Source organism: Bos grunniens, chromosome 5 (genome assembly GCF_055505025.1).
Source record: "Bos grunniens cultivar Pamir isolate PY7600 chromosome 5, Bosgru_T2T1.0, whole genome shotgun sequence".
Taxonomy (NCBI): Eukaryota; Metazoa; Chordata; class Mammalia; order Artiodactyla; family Bovidae; genus Bos; species Bos grunniens.
Genome location: NC_141169.1, coordinates 48,363,671 through 48,385,496, shown reverse-complemented (window position 1 = coordinate 48,385,496; position 21,826 = coordinate 48,363,671). Strand labels below are relative to the sequence as shown.

The 21,826-nt window shown below is 40.3% G+C and overlaps 1 protein-coding gene across 1 annotated transcript in view; it reads left to right on the top strand.

Moving 5' to 3' along the window:
- The window catches only part of IRAK3 (interleukin 1 receptor associated kinase 3), a 66,763-nt gene that overhangs the window by 7,875 nt on the left and 37,062 nt on the right, over positions 1–21,826 (top strand). Inside the window, exons 2-4 of the mRNA XM_086400143.1 lie at positions 9,926–10,108; positions 19,865–19,929; positions 20,701–20,755. Coding sequence (XP_086256269.1) covers positions 9,926–10,108; positions 19,865–19,929; positions 20,701–20,755 — 303 coding nt within the window. The remainder of the gene's footprint in view (positions 1–9,925; positions 10,109–19,864; positions 19,930–20,700; positions 20,756–21,826) is intronic.

Here is a 21,826-nt window from a genome sequence, read left to right as displayed (position 1 = left end):
GAATACTGGAGTGGGTTGCCATGCCCTCCTCCAGGGGATCTTCCTGACCCAGGGATGGAACCTGCATATCCTATGGCTCCTGCATTGCAGGTGGATTCTTGACCGCTGAGCCACCAGGGAAGCCCAAAGTGTCTTATACCATTATCTTATTAAGAACCCTCCAGTAGCTTCCCATCTCATGCTAGGCTTGCCTTAGCATGCATGCATGCTAAGTTGCTTTAGTGGTGTCCAACTCTGTGCGACCCTATGGACTGTAACCTGCTAGGCTTCCCTGTCCATGGGATTTTCCGGGCAAGAATACTGGAGTGGGTTGCCATGCCCTCCTCCAAGGGTTCTTCCCAACCCAGGGACTGAATCCACATCTCGAATGTCTCCTCCATTGGCAGCAAGTTCTTTACCACTAGTGCCACCTGGGAAGTCCCATCTCACAGTAAACACCAAAGCCCTACATTGCTTTTCTCATTTCCTTCTTCTTAATCGCTCAACTCCAGATTAATTGGCCTCCATGGACATTCAAGAATTTTTTTCCTATAGGTAGCCTTGAGTCTTCCTTCTTCACATCCTTCATGGATTTTGATGAACTATTATGTACACTGACTATGCTTTTAAAATTCATACATGCTCCCTTATGCTCCTTTACTGCTCTATTTTTCTCTATATCACTTATCATTCCTTGTATACTTTATATATATGCATATACATACATACATTTCTTTGTTTACTGTCCATCTAGAAATAAGCTTTATGAGGGCAGGGATTTTTTGTTTGCTTTGTTTCCTGCTTACTTCTCGAGCATCTAATATTGTACCTGGTATAGAGAAGACATTTCAGTAAATACCTGTTGATTGAATGAATTAAAGAATGTCTGTTAAACATCCAAAACCTTGTTGGGCAGAATCTTAAAAAAAGCATTATACTAGATACAATGCCATGGTCCCTGCTTGTAAGGATTTTCAAATTTAACATAGACAACAGACCAACATAGATCTATAAATTTTAACAAGAAGGAAGTATAGAAAAATTGTACTGATCATTACCTGAGTGTGGAAGGACACAGCTTCTGAGTTCCAGACAGAAACACTGCTGTTGAAGGTGAAATGTTCTTCAGTTATCTCCCCGAAGTCACTAATGTTAGATCCTTCCCTGGGTCAGGGATTGAGAGATCAAGACAGATGGAAGGCTCCCTCGTGCATAGGCCTTCCCATTTATGAAATATGAGTCCTACTCAGGTAGGGAATAAAAAGTACACGTAAGCTTAGGTATGGACAAGTATTGTTTCTTGTAAAATGTATGAGTTAGTGGGTGTTAATGCTATGGTCTGGTAAGGGGAGTCGCGCTCACTTAACGCTTTTGAGTTTTGTTTTGCTTTTTGGGGGAATTAAAAATATTATTTCAATCTTAAAGGTTTTTTTTTTTTTTTTTTTTGCCTAATTTGTTTGTGTGCTAGTGGGAAAAAAAGAAAAAAGACATCTTTTCCTTTTCCATTTTGTTATCTCAAAACAAACTTTGCAAGAATGTAGATAATTTCCTAGGGGTTTTGGCATGTGGTTATATGCAAATACAAAGATTCCAAATAGGGTATGTTGCGTTATTCTAAAAAACCCCTTCAGAGACAAATTTGCATGTGGAGAGTGATTTCTGCAGCTGAATTCCCCAGCGGTTAGCACTCCTAGATAGTTCTGCCCTCTCAAAACAGAGCCCCGGCGACCTTTGAGCACTGAATAATTAAGCTATCAGTATTTTCAGATTATTTCTTTCTGGACTTCTCAAGTACTTTTTGGCTTATATTATGCCAAGATGACTTTCAACCAAAAAAAAAATGCCTTCCAAAAAATGATTTAAAACAGTGTTTAACTACAGCATATTTTTCCAAATATATCTTTTATTTAGAATGCTTTTCACTTTCACAACACTATGGTCATTGAGAAACTCACTCTTTGTTTAGGACTGTTTAAATAAATAAATTTCTATGTTCTGGAACAAGTAAGGAAGGACTAGAGAAGACTTTGCGTATTGAAGAACATAACAGGAATCAAGAATTTGTATTCTTGGGTACATGTATATGTATGTCTGAGTCCCTTCGCTTTTTACCTGAAACTATTACAACATCATTAATAGGCTATGAAAAAGTATAGTTGTTTAGTTGTCCGACTCTTTGAGACCCCATGGACTGTAGCCTGACAGGCTCCTCTGTCCATGAAATTCTCGAGCCAAGAATACCAGAGTGAGTTGCCATTCCCTTCTCCAGGTAATCTTCCCCATCCACAGATTGAATTTAGGTTGCCTGCATTGCAGGCAGATTCTTTGCCACCTCAGCCACCATGGAGTCAGTCCCCTATACAAAATAAAAAGGTTTTTAAAAAATTAATTAATTAAAAAAAAAGAATTTGTATTCCTGTCACATCAAATTAATGTTGTCTTGCAGAATTTGATTTAAATGAATTATGCATTTTATGGACGCTAATAATATTCTTTTAGTAGTGTTTCTATTCCCAATGTGTCATCACTGGAGAAAAGCTATTAAGGTTATGCCATGAATCACCAGTTACAGAAAGAGAATACATTTCATTTCCAGTCCTGGAAGCTACACATGCTTTCAGGATCCATTTTCACTGAGCTGAGTCAGTTTCAACACTGTCAACTATTTACTGTTAGAAAAACACCTTTAGCTTTCCCTAGACTTAATGCAAACTCAGAAACCTTTGCCCCAGGTCAGGGTTAGGGAACTGTAAGAACCTCAGCACATTTGGCATCTGTTCATTCACCCTCCAGCTAAATCTCAAGGGAATCATGGCCTCTTGCACTTTTAAAAAGGAAATTCAGAAATTAACAGAAAGAAAAATGGGTAATAGAATTATGTGGGAAAGCTGACATGCCCTGGAACTTGAAAAGTTAACTCCAGATTTCCTTAATAGTTATAAACTGTTGCTTTCCTACTGTGAGAATTGTGAGCTATAAAAAGTTTATACCTTTTTATGTGCAAATACTGTCTATGGCACCATATGGGCTTCCCTGGTGGCTCAGACAGTAAAGCGTCTGCCCGCAGTGCAGGAGACCCGGGTTCGATCCCTGGGTTGGGAAGACCCCCTGGAGAAGGAAATGGCAACCCACTCCAGGACTCTTGCCTAGAAAATTCCATGGACTGAGGAGCCTGGTAGGCTACAGCCCATGGGGTCACGAAGAGTTGGATACGACTGAGCAACTTCACTTTCACTGTCTATAAGACTCCTGCTGCTATTGCTACCAGATGGGTCTTCTGAAAACTAAAGCTTTCATCTCCTCATCACCTCCTCAGGAATCTTAGATTTATCCCATTTACTTTCAGGATAAAGTTTTAAGTTACGCTGACACTCAGGGCCTCTGTCTGTCATTCAGCAAATATGCCCTGGATGTGGACTATGTGCTAACCACATTCCTACGAAGGTAACATGGACTTCATTGAGCTTGCTCACCCTCTCTTTAACGTGAATCCTCTCCTGCAAGCATACTGGTCTCCTCTTGGCCCCTCACGTCCTTTTCTTCATTTCTGGAGCAGTTCTCCATCTGAGAGGCCTTAACCCCCCAACTGTTGCAAAGTGAGCTGATGTCCCATGGCCTCTTGCTTCCTTCCCTGGCTGTGGCAACCAACACGGGCATCTTCTTTCTTCACCCCTGAGAAGTTATGTGTGGGTCTTATCTCACACAGTTGAAGTGGAAAGAGAACTGTTTTATTAAGGAAAAATAAAGTCCTGCTGTATGGTATATAAATATTGTTAATTTTTATGGTACCTTAGAGGCTTCCCTGGTGGCTCAGTCAGTAAGGAGACTGCCTACAATGCAGCAGACCTGGGCTCGATCCCTGGGTCAGGAAGATCTCCTGGAAAAGAGAATGGCAACCCACTCCAGTATTCTTGCCTGGAGAGTCCCGTGGACAGAGGAGCCTGGTGGGCTGCAGTCCATGGGGGTCATAAGAGTCAGATAGTGACAGAGACTAAACCACACTTGGTGCATTATGCCTAATTCCTATGAACGTTAGCTGGTTGATTTACTAATAGACAAAGTGGAAATCTAAACTTTCCTTTTGCTGAAATTTGATATTTAGCATTCCCTTTTTGGAATGTTAATTTTGAGACTGGGAAATGTTTTAAGACTGAAAGTGTTTTAAAGTCCGTACTTATATAAGGCAGGCCAGGGACTTCCCTGGTGGTCCAGAGGCTAAGTTACCATGCTCCCAAAGCAGAGGACCTGGGTTTGATCCCTGGCCAGGGAACTAGATCCCCTGTGCCACAACTAAGAGTTTGCATCCCACATGCAACGAAGACTGAAGATCCTGCTACAGTTAAGATTACGTGTAGCCAAATGAATACATAAAAATAATTTTTGAAAATCAGCAGGCCAGTGAAGGGCAACCAAATGTGGTATCTGTTTTTGGGAGGGACTGTTTGTCAAAGGATATTAACTGATGAGAAATTTGAGATTGCTCAATGAGACTGTGACTTGTCTGGGGTTGAACTGTAGGTTGGTGGCAGATCCATCACTAAACCCACGTGTTCCTACATATATTCACTGGGCCACAATGATGTCTGGACTGGTGACTTTTCTCGTGAAAAGAGGGTATAGACCATGGGGCTCAGAGATCATTCTTTTGTCTTGTTTTCAAATTGGAACTTGAGTGATTTTTTTTTTTTTCTCTCCAGAGTAGTATACTCTATCCAGTTATTCCTTAGGAATTGGCGTCTCTTTAGAAACACTCAAAGTTTTGATTTTGACTCAGGCTCTGGAAAGCACTCCTCAAGGGAGCCCACGATGCCCCATCTTTAGTTAGGGACCTGTCTTCACGCTCCACTCACACTTGCTATGTGCATTTACTGCATTGCTAACAGTCAGTAGATGCTCATCAGATGTTTGAATGACACTGATTTGTGGTATTACTTCTAGGAACTTTTAGAAAGAGTTGGAGTGTTCATGTGATGAGTGAGTTGTGAGATGTGAGAGTTGGACCATAAAGAAGGCTGAGCACCAAAGAATCAATGCTTTCTAATTGTGATACTGGAGAAGACTGTTGAGAGTCCCTTGGACAGTGAAGAGATCAAACCAGTCAGTCCTATAGGAAATCAACCTGAATATTCACTGGAAAGACTGATGCTGAAGCTCCAGTACTTTCGCCACCTGATGAACTGACTCATTGGAAAAGACTCTAATGCTGGAAGGATTGAGGGCAAGAAGAGAGGGGGCTACAGAGGATGAGATGGCTGGTTGGCATCACTGACTCAATGGACATGAGTTTGAGCAAACTCCAGGAGACAGTGAAGCACAGGGAAGCCTGGTGTGCTGCAGTCCATGGGGTTACAGTTGGACATGACTTAGTGACTGAACCACAAATGTTCATAAAATTGTGTCTCAATCAAATAGACAAATGACATCATCTAAAAATACATTAAAATAGAATTAGCATATCTTACCAAATATTTTGCTTTGCAGGTACCTTTCTATTTTTTTTTTAGTGATATTTTGTCTCAAACATATATTGGCATTTGGTTAGTCCTTGCTTCTTCATGAGACATCATCTGTTCAAAGAGACGTGAAATGAAGATGTTACTGCCAGAACCTAAAATATGGAAGAAGGGCAAGACGTTCTAACTAAATGAATGATGTTAGATATTTTGTAGTAACTCTTCCCCTCCCACCCCACCACTTAAGCCAAAGCATGCATGCATTCAGATTGAATGTTTCAACGTTATCTTCCCTTGTTTGATTGTACTCACTTCCTGTACTCACTTCCTTTCACTAATTTCGGGTATAAGATGTAACTGAAATAAAACATTCAAGATAAGAACTTTGTATGTATTAGTTGGGTTAGTCTAAATTATACTGCAGTTTAAAAAAAAAAAAGCACAGCAGCTAAATCTCAGTGGTTAACCTAACCTTAGAGAAACTTCCTGTTTGCTTGTGGGAGGAGCACTGAGAGTCCGGGACAGCCAGTGTCCATTGTGGTGGTGCGGCATCTCTGGGCACTCCTTTCTTGACATGTGCTTCTACTGTTGCTGTGGCAGGGATGGGAGCCTGGAGAATTGCACCCTGGCTCATCGGTGTTTCTGGCTGGAAGAGACACATAGGCATAACCACCAACCTAGAGCAGGAAAATCTTATCCTCTGATGAGATTGAAGCTGGAAGTACTGGTGGGTACTAGGACTATCTACCAAATCTGCTTTGTTTTCTCAGGAAGAGGGATAGCAGTGGTATCATTTAGGGCTTCCCATGTGGCACTAGTGGTAACAAACCCGCCTGCCAGCGCAGGAGGCATAAGAGACGCTGGGTCAGGAGGATCCCCTGGAGGAGCGGGTGGCAACCCACTCCAGTATTCTTGCCTGGAGAATCTCGTGGACAGAAAAGCCTGGTGGGCTACAGTCCATGGGGTCCCAAGGAGTCAGACACAACTGAAGTGACTTAGCACAGCACAGTGGTATCATATTGTGATCTCTTTCAACTTTCAGGATTTACTTATAATCTCAGCAGAAACATAAAACTGAAGGAAATTAATAGTCCTGCAAACCCGTGTCAGACTGAAAACATGGGGGGAGGGATGCCATAGTAAACAGAAGATATTTACCTTTCTGATGTCTTGATTCAAATACTGTAACTGGTGCTCAGTCGGTTCATTTCAGTCGCTCAGTTGTGTCCAACTCTTTGCGACCCCATAGTTCCTTAAGAAAATTTTAAAACCTGTGGAGTCTGAAGCAGACTGAACAAAAAGATAGTCACCTTAGGCTTATTGCTCTGGTCAGAGCTGAGAGCCTGTTCACCTTTTAAAAGGACATTAGCCTTTGGAGAACGTCTTTGGTGGCTAAGTGAGTCCTTAAGTGAGGTTGCCTCTGTTACTACTGGAGGGCAGCTTCCAAATTTGTGTGTGTCAGAGGGAGAGGGGGCTGATTCCCACAGCCAGTCATGGTGAGGTGTTGGGGTTCCCCATGACCACTTTCAGGTGGCAGCTGGATTTTGACCTATAGACCTGTATCTGACTTCCTGGAGTTTTAAGACTCTCTGGAGGATAAAGGTATGAAGGGTTGCTGCTATTACCATCACTGGCCCTAAAACACATCGTTCATTTTAGTACTCAAGATGGTTGGACTAACCTGTGAGTACCGTCCCAGGGATGAGAAAGCTACCTTTCCATCTGTAATTTGCTTGATTTCCCCACTCCTTTGCCTTAAAATACACTTTAAAATTTGGAATTTATGTGGAAAGTTTGTATAATTTTTTACTCAAAGAATCCTCTTATCTCACAGTGCCATAAAAAGTCATACTAAATCAACTATACTCTAATAAAACTTTTTTTTAAAAAAATCATATACTTTCATTTAAGATATTTATAGGGGACCCTAAAAAAGTCATAGAGACTGTTTTAGAGTAATTTAAATCCTATTATCCAGCAGAACATATTTCCCTGACCCTACTTAGACCCTACCCAGATAACTTTTAATTGTTCAAACATGTTCAGCAAGACAATCTAGAATAAAAATTTAAAACAGCATTTCATAAAAGTTTCAACAAATGAACCGAACTAGTAATATATTATCAGTGACCACACTGAAGAAAATGAGAAAGAAAAGAACTAACCTAAGTAACCTTGGAAAACACGCTCTTCCCAGAATACTCAGGCTGAGGACAAAAACAAGTGTACACAGATGCTGTAATTTGGTTAGTTAGTCTGTTCCTCACAGGGATTTGGGTTAGCCATTCTGAAAGTACTTTATGTACATGGTAGAAGGAAACAAACAGTAAATATATTGTAGATAATGAGAGCAGTTTCTTACTGTGTGAGAATGAAACTATACACGAGACAAGACTAAAATGTGCCATATGGTACTGACTTGGATCAAAGGAATCAGTAGAAAATCGTGGCTTTTCATATGTGTACCTATAGAAAAATACAGATGTATGGGTGAGAGAACCTACATGTATGTGTTTCCCAGCTCTGTCTGCTTGGAGGACCTCAGTTCAGTTCAGTTCAGTCACTCAGTCGTGTCTGACTCTTTGCGACCCCGTGAACTGCGGCATGCCAGGCCTCCCTGTCCATCACCAACTCCTGGATTCCACCCAAACCCATGTCCAGTGAGTCGGTGATGCCATCCAGCCATCTTATCCTCTGTGGTCCCCTTTCTCCTCCTGCCCTCAATCTTTCCCAGCATCAGGGTCTTTTCCAATGAGTCAGCTCTTTGCATCAGGTAGCCAAAGTATTGGAGTTTCAGCTTCAACATCAGTCCTTCCAATGAACATCCAGGACTGATCTCCTTTAGGATGGACTGGTTGGATCCCCTTGCAGTCCAAAGGACTCTCAAGAGTCTTCTCCAACACCACAGTTCAAAACCATCAATTCTTCGGCACTCAACTTTCTTTAGAGTCCAACTCTCACATCCATACATGACCACTGGAAAAACCATAGCCCTGACTAGACGGACCTTTGTTGACAAAGTAATGTCTCTGCTTTTTAATATGCTGTCTAGGTTGGTCATAACTTTCCTAGCAACAGGGAATACCTCTAGCATCTAGTTCTTGCTTTCTAAGCACCATTATCCAAGAAAAGGAACCGGGACTCTTGGGAAAAGTAATTATATTGAAGACGAGGAGAAAAAATGCAGAATGAACCTGGAGCAACTTGTATAGCCAGAAAATAAGGAACTGTTCCAAAAATGACAGGGCTTGTCAGAAGAATACAGAAGCCAAACTGAATGGACAAAGCTGGAGCAATTGTAGCAGCAAAATAAATAATGATAGTATTGGATTTTAACTTGTAGAATAAAATAAATATTCATGAGGCCACATTGATAAATTAATTACCTAAACAAATGGAGAAGAAGAAACAACACTTTCTTACAGAATTACCAGTTAATGAACATAGATGGAAAAGAATGAAATAGAAGAAGACCATTAAGCAAATCCTGCAGTAATGATTATGATTAATAAGAACCACTGTAGTTGCAAATATTTGTAGGCAAAATCTGAGAAGCAAGATATTTCCATAGTCTCCAGTATCTCCCCCAACATAGTTATTAGTTTAAAATAATTAATAATAATTTTATAGTGGAGAAACCTGCAGACACTACCTTAGCCAGGGGATCAAGATTAACATAGGCAGTAATAAGACATGGGCATCACGAACCTCTTGATATTATGCACAGAGAAGGATACAAGGATTTCACTGTCTGAAAAACAAGGAAAGATTGAGGAACATCAGATTAGTGGAAATTAAGGAGAAGTGAAGTGAAGTGAAGTCGCTCAGTCATGTCCGACTCTTTGTGACCCCATGGACTGTAGCCTACCAGGCTCCTCCATCCATGGGATTCTCCAGGCAAGAGTACTGGAGTGGGTTACCATTTCCTTCCCCCGGGGATCTTCCCTACCCAGGGATCAAACCCGGGTCTCCCCCATTGGAGGCAGACGCTTTAACCTCTGAGCCACCAGGGAAGCCAGGGAGAAATAACGAGTAATTGAAATGTGAGAAACTGGATAGGATCTTAGAACAGAAAAAAGACATCAATAAAAAAATGGGTGAAAATAGAATGAGGTTTGCAGCTTAGGCTTCCCTTGTGGCTCAGCTGGTAAAGAATCTGCTGCAATGCACAAGACCTGGGATCGATCCCTGGGTTGGGACGATCCCCTGGAGAAGGGAAAGGCTACCCACTCCAGTATTCTGGCCTGGAGAATTCCATGGACTGTATAGTCCATGGGGTCGCAAAGAGCTGGACATGATTGAGTGACTTTTCACTTGCACTTGCAGCTTAGTAACCACTGGGTCTGACTGTGGTTATGTAAGTTCTTAACATTAGGGGAAGTTAAAGGAGTACGTGCTAAAATTAGTTCAAAACGTAAATGTAAATAAAAGGTAATAAAACATACCAATGAAAGTAAATTATTCTTTGGTTCTTCCTATTACAATTTCCACAGCGGAGCGGCTTTCAAGCAGCTGGCTGGATGTTCGTCACATTGAAAAATACGTAGACCAAGGTAAAAGTGGAACAAGAGAATTGCTTTGGTCCTGGGCTCAGAAAAACAAGACCATCGGTGACCTTTTACAGATCCTCCAGGAGATGGGGCATCATCGAGCTATCCATTTAATTGCAAATTATGGTAAGCATTGATTCAAATGATATTGCTCTTGGTTCATTTTATATAAATCGTAACTTGTAAATATTGTATTTTATCCAAGACATTGACTAGTCATGTTGTATGTCAGTGATTACTTACCTACGGCTTTTCCTGAAAGGGAGTTTGCAGCTTCATATTTTTGTGATGCTTTCTTTTCTTATTGCCTAACTTATACAACAGATTCCTTTCCACCACTTTATAGTTGCTTTTTAAAATTTATTTACAAGTTATACTTCTTAAAATGTTCTTACTTAGTTAAGAGAATCAGCTCTCTTTCCAAGAATCTGAAACTGAGTCATAAACATGATCAGAACCACAATATGAGTAAAATGAAAATAATGCTGTAATTTATTTTACCCTATAATAACAAATTAAAAATAATTGAATTTCCCCTGTGTATTTTAGGGCTTTCTTGGTGGCTCAGTGATAAAGAATTCTCCTGCCAATGCAGGACACATGGGTTTAATCCCTGGGTCGGGAAGCTTCCCTGGAGGAGGAAATGGCAACCCACTCTAGTAGTCTTGCCTGGAGAATCCCATGGGCAGAGGAGCCTGGTGGGCTACAGTCCATGGGGTTGCAAAAAGTTGGACATGACTTAGCAGCTAAACAACAGCAACCATCTGTGTATTTTGGTGCAAATGATAACCTCCAGAATAACCCTGGAATTTCTCTGTTATTGTCACTGTTGAGTTTATGCCATGGCTTCTAACTTTGCTTTACCTGTTTACATCTATTTCACCATGTCCTGCTTCTTCCCTCTCTTTGTCTTCTGTTTCTGACGCTGTGTCATTCCTTACATTTAGAGTTACCTGGAAAGTAAAGCATGTGAAGTTTTCCCTGTACAGTCTTTGCAAATAAAATAATCTCCTAATGTACCTTGTTTTGTTTATTCCACTTTGGATTCATTGATATTGACAAGAATGATCTTGAGTTATCTTGGGTCTTAGGTTATGGACGCAGGACTCTTAGGTGGGAAAGTCCTTTAGATCAGCAGCCTTATTCTTTGAATCTTTCATCTAGGCATATTTGTAGTTCTGTGTATTTGCACACATGCTGTTTGATAATATATTTAGTCCAGGCAAGCCACTGTCTCATCACTTAAAGAAGCTTTACACACATGAGAAGAAATCCTGAGAGATTTGTACCAGAAAACTGTAGCTTCAGAGTGACTTTTATTTTGTAGGGTTTTCACATGAACTAGGTATTAGACTGGAGAAGGCAGTGGCACCCCACTCCAGTACTCTTGCCTGGAAAATCCCATGAACGGAGGAGCCTGATAGGCTGCAGTCCATGGGGTCACTAGGAGTCAGACACGACTGAGTGACTTCACTTTCACTTTTCACTTTCGTGCATTGGAGAAGGAAATGGCAGCCCACTCCAGTGTTCTTGCCTGGAGAATCCCAGGGACGGGGGAGCCTGGTGGGCTGCAGTCTATGGGGTCACCCAGAGTCGGACACGACTGAAGCGACTTAGCAGCAGCAGCAGCAGGTATTAGACAGTTCCCATAGGTTTCTAGCATGATATTATCCTATTAGTGATATATGTATAACTTGGCTAATACATTGTGTCTGTTGCACACTATTTCTTCACTGAGTTTTATACAGCAGAATGCTTCACTATGCCACTGACTGATCTAGTAAAGTGCCATTGAGTCTCTGGGAGCTGTAAAGTAATGCTTTTTCATTATTTGAGCCTTGTCCAGCCACCTTCACCACCCATGCCACTGGTTGTTCACAGTATAGACTCACACCAATATATTTTATACTTCAGTATATTTTATACTTCGGTTTTCTGGAATTGATTGCAGAGCGTCTTCTCACGCTCCATGTTGTTTGTTTATGCAATGGGGAATTATGTGGACAAAAATTCCACATCTTTGGTTTGACTCCAAGGCTGTGGCACATGCAAAATTTCATTTTTTTTTTCCTGAGTATTTTTTTGATTCCTCCCTTCCTTTTGTTTATTTAGTTTTGGCTGTGCTGGATCTCTGTTGCTCTATTCGGGCTGTCTCTAGTTGCAGTGAACAGGGGCTGCTCTCTGGTTTTGGCTCACGGGCTTCTCGTTTTGGTGGCTTCTTTTGTACGGCCTCTTGCACAGGCTCTAAGTGCACAAGCGTCAGGAGTTGCAGTGTGTGGACTCAGTAGTTGTGACTTGTGGGCGCTAGAGCATGGGCTCAGTGCTTGTGGTGCATGGGCCCGGTTTCTCCGAGGCATGTGGGATCCCCCCAGACCAGGGGTCAGACCTGTGTTCCCTGCACTGGCGGGTGGACTCCCATCCACTGTGCCACCAGGGAAATCCCTTCGTTTTTTAAAACGTGGGATTAGTTGATTGGTGGAAAGACAATATACTGCCCTAATACCAGAAGATAGATAAATTTGACGTGAAAAGGAGTGTTTTGTTCTGAATCCTTTGCTAGGGAAAATAGCATTATTTAGTTGGAATTTATTGAGTAAATGCTTTGAATTTTAATCTTATAAACATTAATTATATAGCTTATTAAAAGCAGCCAGGTGATGACTCCTTGGAAACATTTATTTTTGGCCATATCAGGTCTTGGTTGAGGCATGTGGACTCTGTAATTGCAACACGTGGGCTTAGTTACCCCCTGGGCATATGGGGTCTCAGTGCCTTGACCAGGGATTGAATCCAAGTCTCCTGCACTGGAAAGTGGATTTGTAACTACTGGATTACCAGGAAAGTCCCACATTGGAAACATTTAAGTGTAATTTGCTACACTTGTGTTTCCTATGACATCAACTCACTGAGTCAGGAGTTGGAGCTCCTAACTGAAAGACTAAAAAGTTAGTCTTTCTTTCTTGTTACCATGAACAGAGTTATCAATTATCCAAATAATCTATTTTTGTCTACTTTTCCTTAAAATTGTTTCATTTGGGGGAGTGATTTTCATGTTAGAGGGTTTTGTGGCATGTCATATTCCAATCTCCAGAGATCACTTTCTATATTTGGAAGTTCTTTTGAGTAGTAAATCCCCTACATACCAAAGAGTTCCTTCCATTCCCAGAGTGCATTTGTAAATCCAATTTGTTTGTAAGTCCAATAAAGTTGGCCTAGGTACCCAACTCACACTATCAGCTAAAAAGTATTGTACTTAATAGGTTTATAATACTTTTCACACAAATAAAACATAAAAAGCAAACAAACACAAAAAATAAAGTATGTTTAATCTTATAGTACAGGACCTTGAAAGGTACAGTGGTCTAGTACAGCAGCTGGCATTCAGGGCCTGGCAGTGAGTGAACAGGCAAGAAGAGTCACTGACTGGAAGAGAGAGAGGAGGTAGGAGATGGTAGAGCTGAAGGATTGTTAGCAACAGGAAATGGACGGCAAGCTGCAATTAACACCTGACATTGAGGGAACACGTTTGCATCTTTGAAAGTTCTCAGTTTGAAGGCTCATATGTAGAGGACTTGACTGTTACAGAGAAAGGCCTTGTATTTCTTCCCAGGCATTTTTCCTGCAATTCAGGTGGCTGCCACTAGGTAGTGTCTTCACATCCAGGAAACATGCCCTCAGATCTCAGGGCATAACCAAGTTGTTCAAGAAACTAGAATTTTTACTTGCTATCATTATATTTCTGGCATGCATATCCTTACATAGGCTTCCCCTGTGGCTCAGCGGTAAAGAATCCACTGCAGTGCGGGAGACACAAGAGATGTGTGTTCGATCCCTGGGTCAGGAAGATTCCCTGGAGGAGGACATGACGAACCACTCTAGTATTCTTACCTGGAGAATCCCATGGACAGAGGAGCCTGGCGGGCTACAGTCCATAGGGTCCCAAAGAGTCAGACATGACTGAAGTGACTTAGCATGCATGCATATGTCCTTACATATCGCATTGTGCATGTAAATCTCAATGGTCAGTGGTTGTCTTTTAATTTTCCTTTTTATAATTCTGTTTATTTTTTTATGGTTGTGCTGGGTCTTGGTTGCTATGCGGGCTTTTCTCTAGTTGAGCAGGGGCTACTCTAGTTGCTGTGCACAGGCTTCTCACTGCGATGGCTTCCCCTGTTGTGGAGCATGGACTCTAGGCACGTGGGTTTCAGCACATAGAACCAGTGATTGTGGTACACAGGCTTAGTGGGATCTTTCTGGACCAGAGATGGAACCAGTATCCCCTGCATTGGCAGGCGGACTCTACCTCTGAGCCACCAGCGAAGCCCGGTCTTTTAGTTTGGACATGAAATCCACAGCCTTCTGCTGGCTTCTTAGGAGAGCCATTTTGAATCTTCCATTTTATCCAACAATGAAGCCTTGTCTATTTATATGCAACAACAGGATAATAGCTTTTAGTCTCCTTGCAACCTGAAAACTTCAAATTTTATTCTATACAGCAATACCTTTCTCAGAATGTTTGTTGTTTATTTTTCTTGCCTAATTGTCCTGCCAGAAGCCTTTAGTATAACATTGAATAAAAGTGGTAAGACTAGACCTTCTTTCTTGTTCCTGATCTAAGGGAAAAACATTTTCTTTCACTATTATGTATGATGTTCACTGCAGGTTTTTCACAGATGCCCTTTATCAAATTAAGGAATTTTTTTTCTCCTTAGAGTTTTATCATGATAGGTTATTGAATTTTATGAGTTTTGTTCATTTTACTAATGTGTGTTACATTGATTGGTTTTCAAATATTAAGCTAACCCTGGATTCCTGGGATGAATCCCACTTGGTCATAGTATCTCATCTTTCTTGTTTCTGGATTTAATTTGCTAATATTTTGGTGAGCATTTTTGCATCTACATTTATAAGGGTTATTGGTCTATAGTTTTCTTGTGCTGTTTTGTGTGGCATTGATACAAGAATAATATTAGCCTCAAAGAGATTTGGGAATTGTTTCCTCCTCTTCTGTCTTGGAAAAATTGGTGAAGAACTGGTCTTAAGTCTTCTTTAAATGCTTGGTAGAGTTCACTTGTGAAGCCATTTGGACCTGGGCTTTTCCTTATGAGAAGTGTTAAAATATTAGTTAAATTTCTTCCCTTGTTACAGATCCATTCATATTGCTTATTTCTTCTTGACTTAGTTTTGGTAGTCTGTGTCTTTCTAGGAATCTGTCCATATCATTTATCTAGTTTTTGGACAAATAGTTGTTTACAGTATTCCCTTATAATTCATTTTATTTCTGTAAGGTCAGTAGTTATGTCTTTTGTTCTTAATTATGATAATTTGAGTCTTCTTTTTTTCTCTTTTGGTCAGTCTAACTAAGGGATTGTCAACTGTGTTTATATTTTCAAAGAACCAACTTTGATTTCATTGATTTTTCTCTTTTGTTTTTCTATTCTGTTCTTCTGTTTCATTTATTTCCACTCCAATCTTAATTCTTCCTTCTTTTTGCTTCCTTTGGTTTAGTTTTCTCTTCTTTTTTATTCCCCAATGCAAAAGTTTAGGCTATTTATTTGATATCTTTCCTCTTTTTAAAGGAGAGCATTAACAGCAAAAAAATTTCCCTTTAAGCACTGCTTTTGCTGCATGCCATAAATCTTGGCATGTTGTGTTTTTGTTTTCATTTATCATAAAGTTTTTTCTAGTTTCCCTTGTGACTTCTTGACTCATTCATTATTTATGAATTTGGTGTTTAACGTTCATGTGTTAGTCAATTTCAAAAACTTCCTTTTGTTATTGATTTCTACTTTAATTCCAGGTGGTCAGAGAATATACTTTGTATGATTTCATCCTTCCAAGTTTATTAAGGCTCATTTTACTGCCTAACGCATGATCTGTTCTGAAGAATGTTCAGTGTACAATTGCAAAGTATGAGTATATTGTGTTTTGGATGGGATGTTCTATAAAGGTCTGTTTGATCTAATTGGTTTGTAGTTTTGTTCAAGGTTTGTTATTGTGTTTGTTGCTAGTCTTCTAAGCAAAACAATCTAAGAAACACTAGAATACAATCTAAAACTAGAAAATGAAATAAAACTTTTCTAAAGTCTGAATCAAAACATCAGAAGTAACTGCAAAGTAACTGCAGCTTAAATTTTTTGTAGGAAGCCACCACAGACTTCCTTAGTTCAGGCAGAACCATAACAGACAGAAGTAATAGTCCAGCTGGGGAGAGTGTGGGCGTTTGTGGTTGGTCTCTCTCTCACACACACATACCCACACACACACCCCTCTAATACCTTATGGTGCAAGATAGGATAACAAGTAAACTAAGCCAGAGGGATATAATCCCATAATTGTAAAAGTTTTAAATATATGTGCAGAAAACTGATAACAGTGTTGCTTTCTTCTTGTCAATTCTCACCTTCATACTTTAATATTTTTGATGATATCTAAGAATAGTTTTAGTTTGCTGATTCCTAGAATGTCGACGTTCACTCTTGCCATCTCTTGTTTGACCACTTCCAGTTTGCCTTGATTCATGGACCTGACATTCCAGGTTCCTATGCAGTATTGCTCTTTACAGCATTGGACCTTGCTTCTATCACCAGTAAGGTGATGGGTGAATTTAACTCAGATGAACATTATATCTAATACTGCAGGCAGGAATCCCTCAGAAGAAATGGAGTGGCCATCATGGTCAACAAAAGAGTCTGAAATGCAGTACTTAGATGCAATCTCAAAAATGAAAGAATGATCTCTGTTCATTTCCAAGGCACACCATTCAATATCACAGTAATCCAAGTCTATGCCCCAACCAGTAAGGCTAAAGAAACTGAGGTTGAACGGTTTTATGAAGACCTACGAGACCTTTTAGAACTAACACCCCCAAAAGATGTCCTTTTCATTATAGGGGACTGGAATGCAAAAGTAGGAAGCCAAGAAACACATGGAGTAACAGGCAAATTTGGCCTTGGAATATGGAATGAAGCAGGACAAAGACTAATAGAGTTTTGCCAAGAGAACGCTCTGGTCATAGCAAACACCCTCTTCCAACAACACAAGAGAAGACTCTACACATGGACATCACCAGATGGTCAACACCAAAATCAGACTGATTATGTTCTTTGCAGTCAAAGATGGAGAAGCTCTATACAGTCAACAAAAACAAGACCAGGAGCTGACTGTGGCTCAGATCATGAACTCCTTATTGAGAAATTCAGACTTAAATTGAAGAAAGTAGGGAAAACCACTAGACCATTCAGGTATGACCTAAATCAAATCCCTTATGATTATACAGTAAGAATATAGTGAGAAATATAGTGAGAAATAGATTTAAGGGACCAGATCTGATAGAGTGCCTGATGAACTATGGACTGAGGTGCGTGACATTGTACAGGAGACAGGGATCAAGACCATCCCCATGGAAAAGAAATGCAAAAAAGCAAAATGGCTGTCTGGGGAGGCCTTACAAATAGGTGTGAAAATAAGAGAAATGAAAAGCAAAGGAGAAAAGGAAAGATATAAGCATCTGAATGCAGAATTCCAAAGAATAGCAAGAAGAGATCGGAAAGCCTTCCTCAGCAATCAATGCAAAGAAATAGAGGAAAACAACAGAATTGGAAAGACTAGAGATCTCTTCAAGAAAATTAGAGATACAAAGGGAACATTTCATGCAAAGATGGGCTCAGTAAAGGACAGAAAGGGTATGGACCTAACAGAAGCAGAAGATATTAAGAAGAGGTGGCAAGAATACACAGAAGAACTGTACAAAAAAGATCTTCACGACCAAGATAATCACAATGGTGTGATCACTCACCTAAAGCCAGACATCCTGGAATGTGAAGTCAAGTGGGCCTTAGAAAGCATCACTATGAGCAAAGCTAGTGGAGGTGACGGATTTCCAGTTGAGCTATTTGAAATCCTGAAAGATGATGCTGTGAAAGTGCTGCACTCAATATGCCAGCAAATTTGGAAAACTCAGCAGTGGCCACAGGACTGGAAAAGGTCAGTTTTCATTCCAACCCCAAAGAAAGGCAATGCCAAAGGATGCTCAAACTACTGCAGAATTGCACTCATCTCTGAGCGACTTCACTTTCACTTTTCACTTTCATGCATTGGAGAAGGAAATGGCAAGCCACTCCAGTGTTCTTGCCTGGAGAATCCCAGGGACGGGGGAGCCTTGTGGGCTGCCGTCTCTGGGGTCGCACAGAGTCGGACACGACTGAAGCGACTTAGCAGCAGCAGCAGCAGCACACACTAGTAAAGTAATGCTCAAGATTCTCCAAGCCAGGCTTCAGCAATACGTGAACCGTGAACTTCCAGATGTTCAAGCTGGTTTTAGAAAAGGCAGAGGAACCAGAGATAAATTGCCAACATCTGCTGGATCATGGAAGAAGCAAGACAGTTCCAGAAAAACATCTATTTCTGCTTTATTGACTATGCCAAAGCCTTTGACTGTGTGCATCACAATAAACTGTGGAAAATTCTGAAAGAGATGGGAATACCAGACCACCTGACTTGCCTCTTGAGAAACCTGTATGCAGGTCAGGAAGCAACAGTTAGAACTGGACATGGAACAACAGACTGGTTCCAAATAGGAAAAGGAGTACGTCAAGGCTGTATATTGTCACCCTGCTTATTTAACTTCTATGCAGAGTACATCATGAGAAACGCTGGACTGGAAGAAACACAAGCTGGAATCAAGATTGCCAGGAGAAATATCAATAACCTCAGATATGCAGATGACACCATGCTTATGGCAGAAAGTGAAGAGGAACTGAAAAGCCTCTTGATGAAAGTGAAAGTGGAGAGTGAAAAAGTTGGCTTAAAGCTCAACATTCAGAAAACGAAGATCATGGCATCCAGTCCCATCACTTCATGGCAAATAGATGGGGAAACAGTGGAAACCGTGGCTGACTTTATTTTTTTGGGCTCCAAAATCACTGCAGATGGTGACTGCAGCCATGAAATTAAAATATGCTTAGTCCTTGGAAGGAAAGTTATGACCAACCTAGATAGCATGTTCAAAATCAGAGACATTACTTTGCCAACAAAGGTCCATCTAGTCAAGGCTATGGTTTTTCCAGTGGTCATGTATGGATGTGAGAGTTGGACTGTGAAGAAAGCTGAGCTCAGAAGAATTGATGCTTTTGAACTGTGGTGTTGGAGAAGACTTTTGAGAGTCCCTTGGACTGCAAGGAGATCCAACCAGTCCATTCTGAAGGAGATCAGCCCTGGGATTTCTTTGGAAGAATGATGCTAAAGCTGAAACTCCAATACTTTGGCCACCTGATGCGAAGAGTTGACTCATTGGAAAAGACTCTGATGCTGGGAGGGATTGGGGGCAGGAGGAGAAGGGGACGACAGAGGATGAGATGGCTGGATAGCATCACTGACTCGATGGACATGAGTTTGAGTGAACTCCGGGAGTTGGTGATGGACAGGGAGGCCTTGCATGCTGTGATTCATGTGGTCACAAAGAGTCAGACACAAGTGAGCAACTGAACTGAACTGAAGAATAATTTAAGATAGGTGCTGATGGACTTCCCTGGCAGTCCAGTGGTTGAGACTCCACACTTCTATTGCAAGGGGGCATGGGTTCCATCCCTGGTCAGGGAACTAAGATCCTGCATGCCACATGTTTTTTGTTAAAAAAAATAAAAAATACAAACAAAAAGATAGGTGCTTATGTTCTAAGTGAACAAAAGTATGTTTTTATATTTGATCATTAGAAAGCTCTTTCACGTATGGACATTTGTAACCATTCAATGGGAATGAAACTGAGCTTTAGAAATGAACCTTACTAGCAAGGTATTTATTTCACAATGTAATAAAGAAAAAAGAAGTGTTTGTTAAGAACATAACAGTTATTATACCTAACTTCCCTCATTTCTCTTTCAGGAGCAACCTTGAATCCTATAGAGCAGAGTCATCGGGAGAAAGAATTTCCAAACATGTTACAAAAGGTAGAATGTGTGTGCATAGATAATGACCCTTGAACTCTGTTGCATCTATAATCGAGTGTAAGGAGTGAAGTTATGAGGCAGAAAAATGCTGTTATTTGCAGCTACTTTTTTAAAGCCAGGAAAGCTTTCGTTCTCATTCTTCTTCACTTATTTGGGAATTCAGGAGATTGTGTGTTAGTCACCCAGTCATGTCTGACTCTTTGCAACCCCAGGGACTGTAGCCCACCCGACTCTTCTGTCCATGGGATTCTCCAGAATACTGGAGTGGATTGCCATTTTTTGGTAACTGTTTGAAGAGTTGAGGGCTTTCTCCTCTCAGTGATCTGTCAGAGATGAGTCATAGAACATTTAAGAGTACTGTGAGTTATGTATTTGTCTTAACTCAATTTTTAGTTTTCCTGTTCTAGTTGACATTTTCCATGTTATTGTTAGTTTTTATTAAAGCAAATTAGAGATAATCAGTTTTATAGGACTAGAAGTCATTTAAAATTGACTATAACTGACTGTGACATTGATACTTGATTTTTTAGCATTAGTGTGGCGTCCTGCATTGGTGTGGAAGCCTGCGTTGGTGTGGAAGCCTTAAATATATATGGCAGTGAATACTGTTGAATAGAATAAAATAACTTTGCATTCTACTAGCTTTCTTCTAAATTATATTCCACTTTCTTGCACTGTATAGTCCCAGGGGTAGCTTTGGATTTCTGTTGAGGTTCTGTTCTTTCTAGACTTATGAAATTGAATTACTTTAATATGTATTTCTTCTTTTAGGAAACAGCCAATGTCACAGTGGATAATGTTCTTATTCCTGAACGTAATGAAAAAGGTAAAAAAAAACAAACAAACCAACTTTCCTTTAAATCATGCTTTCCTTTAAGTGAATTCATGAATTCCTTTAAGTGACATTTAGACATATCCAATAAACATGGTAACCATTAATATGCAGGTTCAGGATAAATTTTTCATAGATATCAAAATAGTCTCAATTTTGACTAATCCATTGTTCTGATGGATGATATGTTGCTATTATTTTACAAGTTCATTGTCCAATAAAGAGCATAATTGTGGTCTCACTTATAATTTCATGACATTTGCTATTTTTATGTGTCATAGGAAGACATTTAAAAATTATGTTGAGTTTTGTATACTTTTAGAAATTTTCATTGCACTTGTAGAGAAATCTTTAGCGGTTATTGTAAAGCGGTGCTGGTGGTCACTATGAAAAACAATTATTTGCCACATCAACTTTCCTATTCTATCAGTTGAGAGAATAGTTTCCTTCTATCTGGAAATCAGCCTGATAAACTTTAGTGGCTGTTTAAGGCTGCTTTGCCTAGTCTTCGCCACCAGATCTGATGCTTCTTTGGTTCAAAAGAGAATTTAAAAAGTTAGATAAGGTTATGGTCTTTTGAAAGTGAAAGTGTTAGTTGCTCAGTTGTATCCAACTACTTGCCACCCCATGGTCCAGTAGCCTGTTAGGGTCCTCTGTTGGTGGAATTTTCCAGGCAGGAATATGGGAGTGAGATGACATTCCCTTCTCCAGGGGCTCCCCCAGGGGTCAAACCCGGGTCTCCTGCATTGCAGGCAGGTTCATCTGAACCACCCATGGTCTTTTAAGATTTTGCAAAAAGGTCCAAATGAAACAGGAAATGTGTTAAGTATAGCCAGAATTGGTCTCTGCAGGATTTATTTAGGCTTTTCCCTTTGAATTTGCATTTGGTTACCTCTGAAATGTTTCCTCCCATTCTCTGCTTGAGATGATTTTCTTAAAGAGCTGAAGCATCTTCCCAATTTACTCTGGGGAAGTAAGTTGGATTTGGCTCATGAGAAATATTTCTACCAGTCATGCTTAGCGAATATTATTTAGACATAGTAAGATTTCAACTTCAATATATAT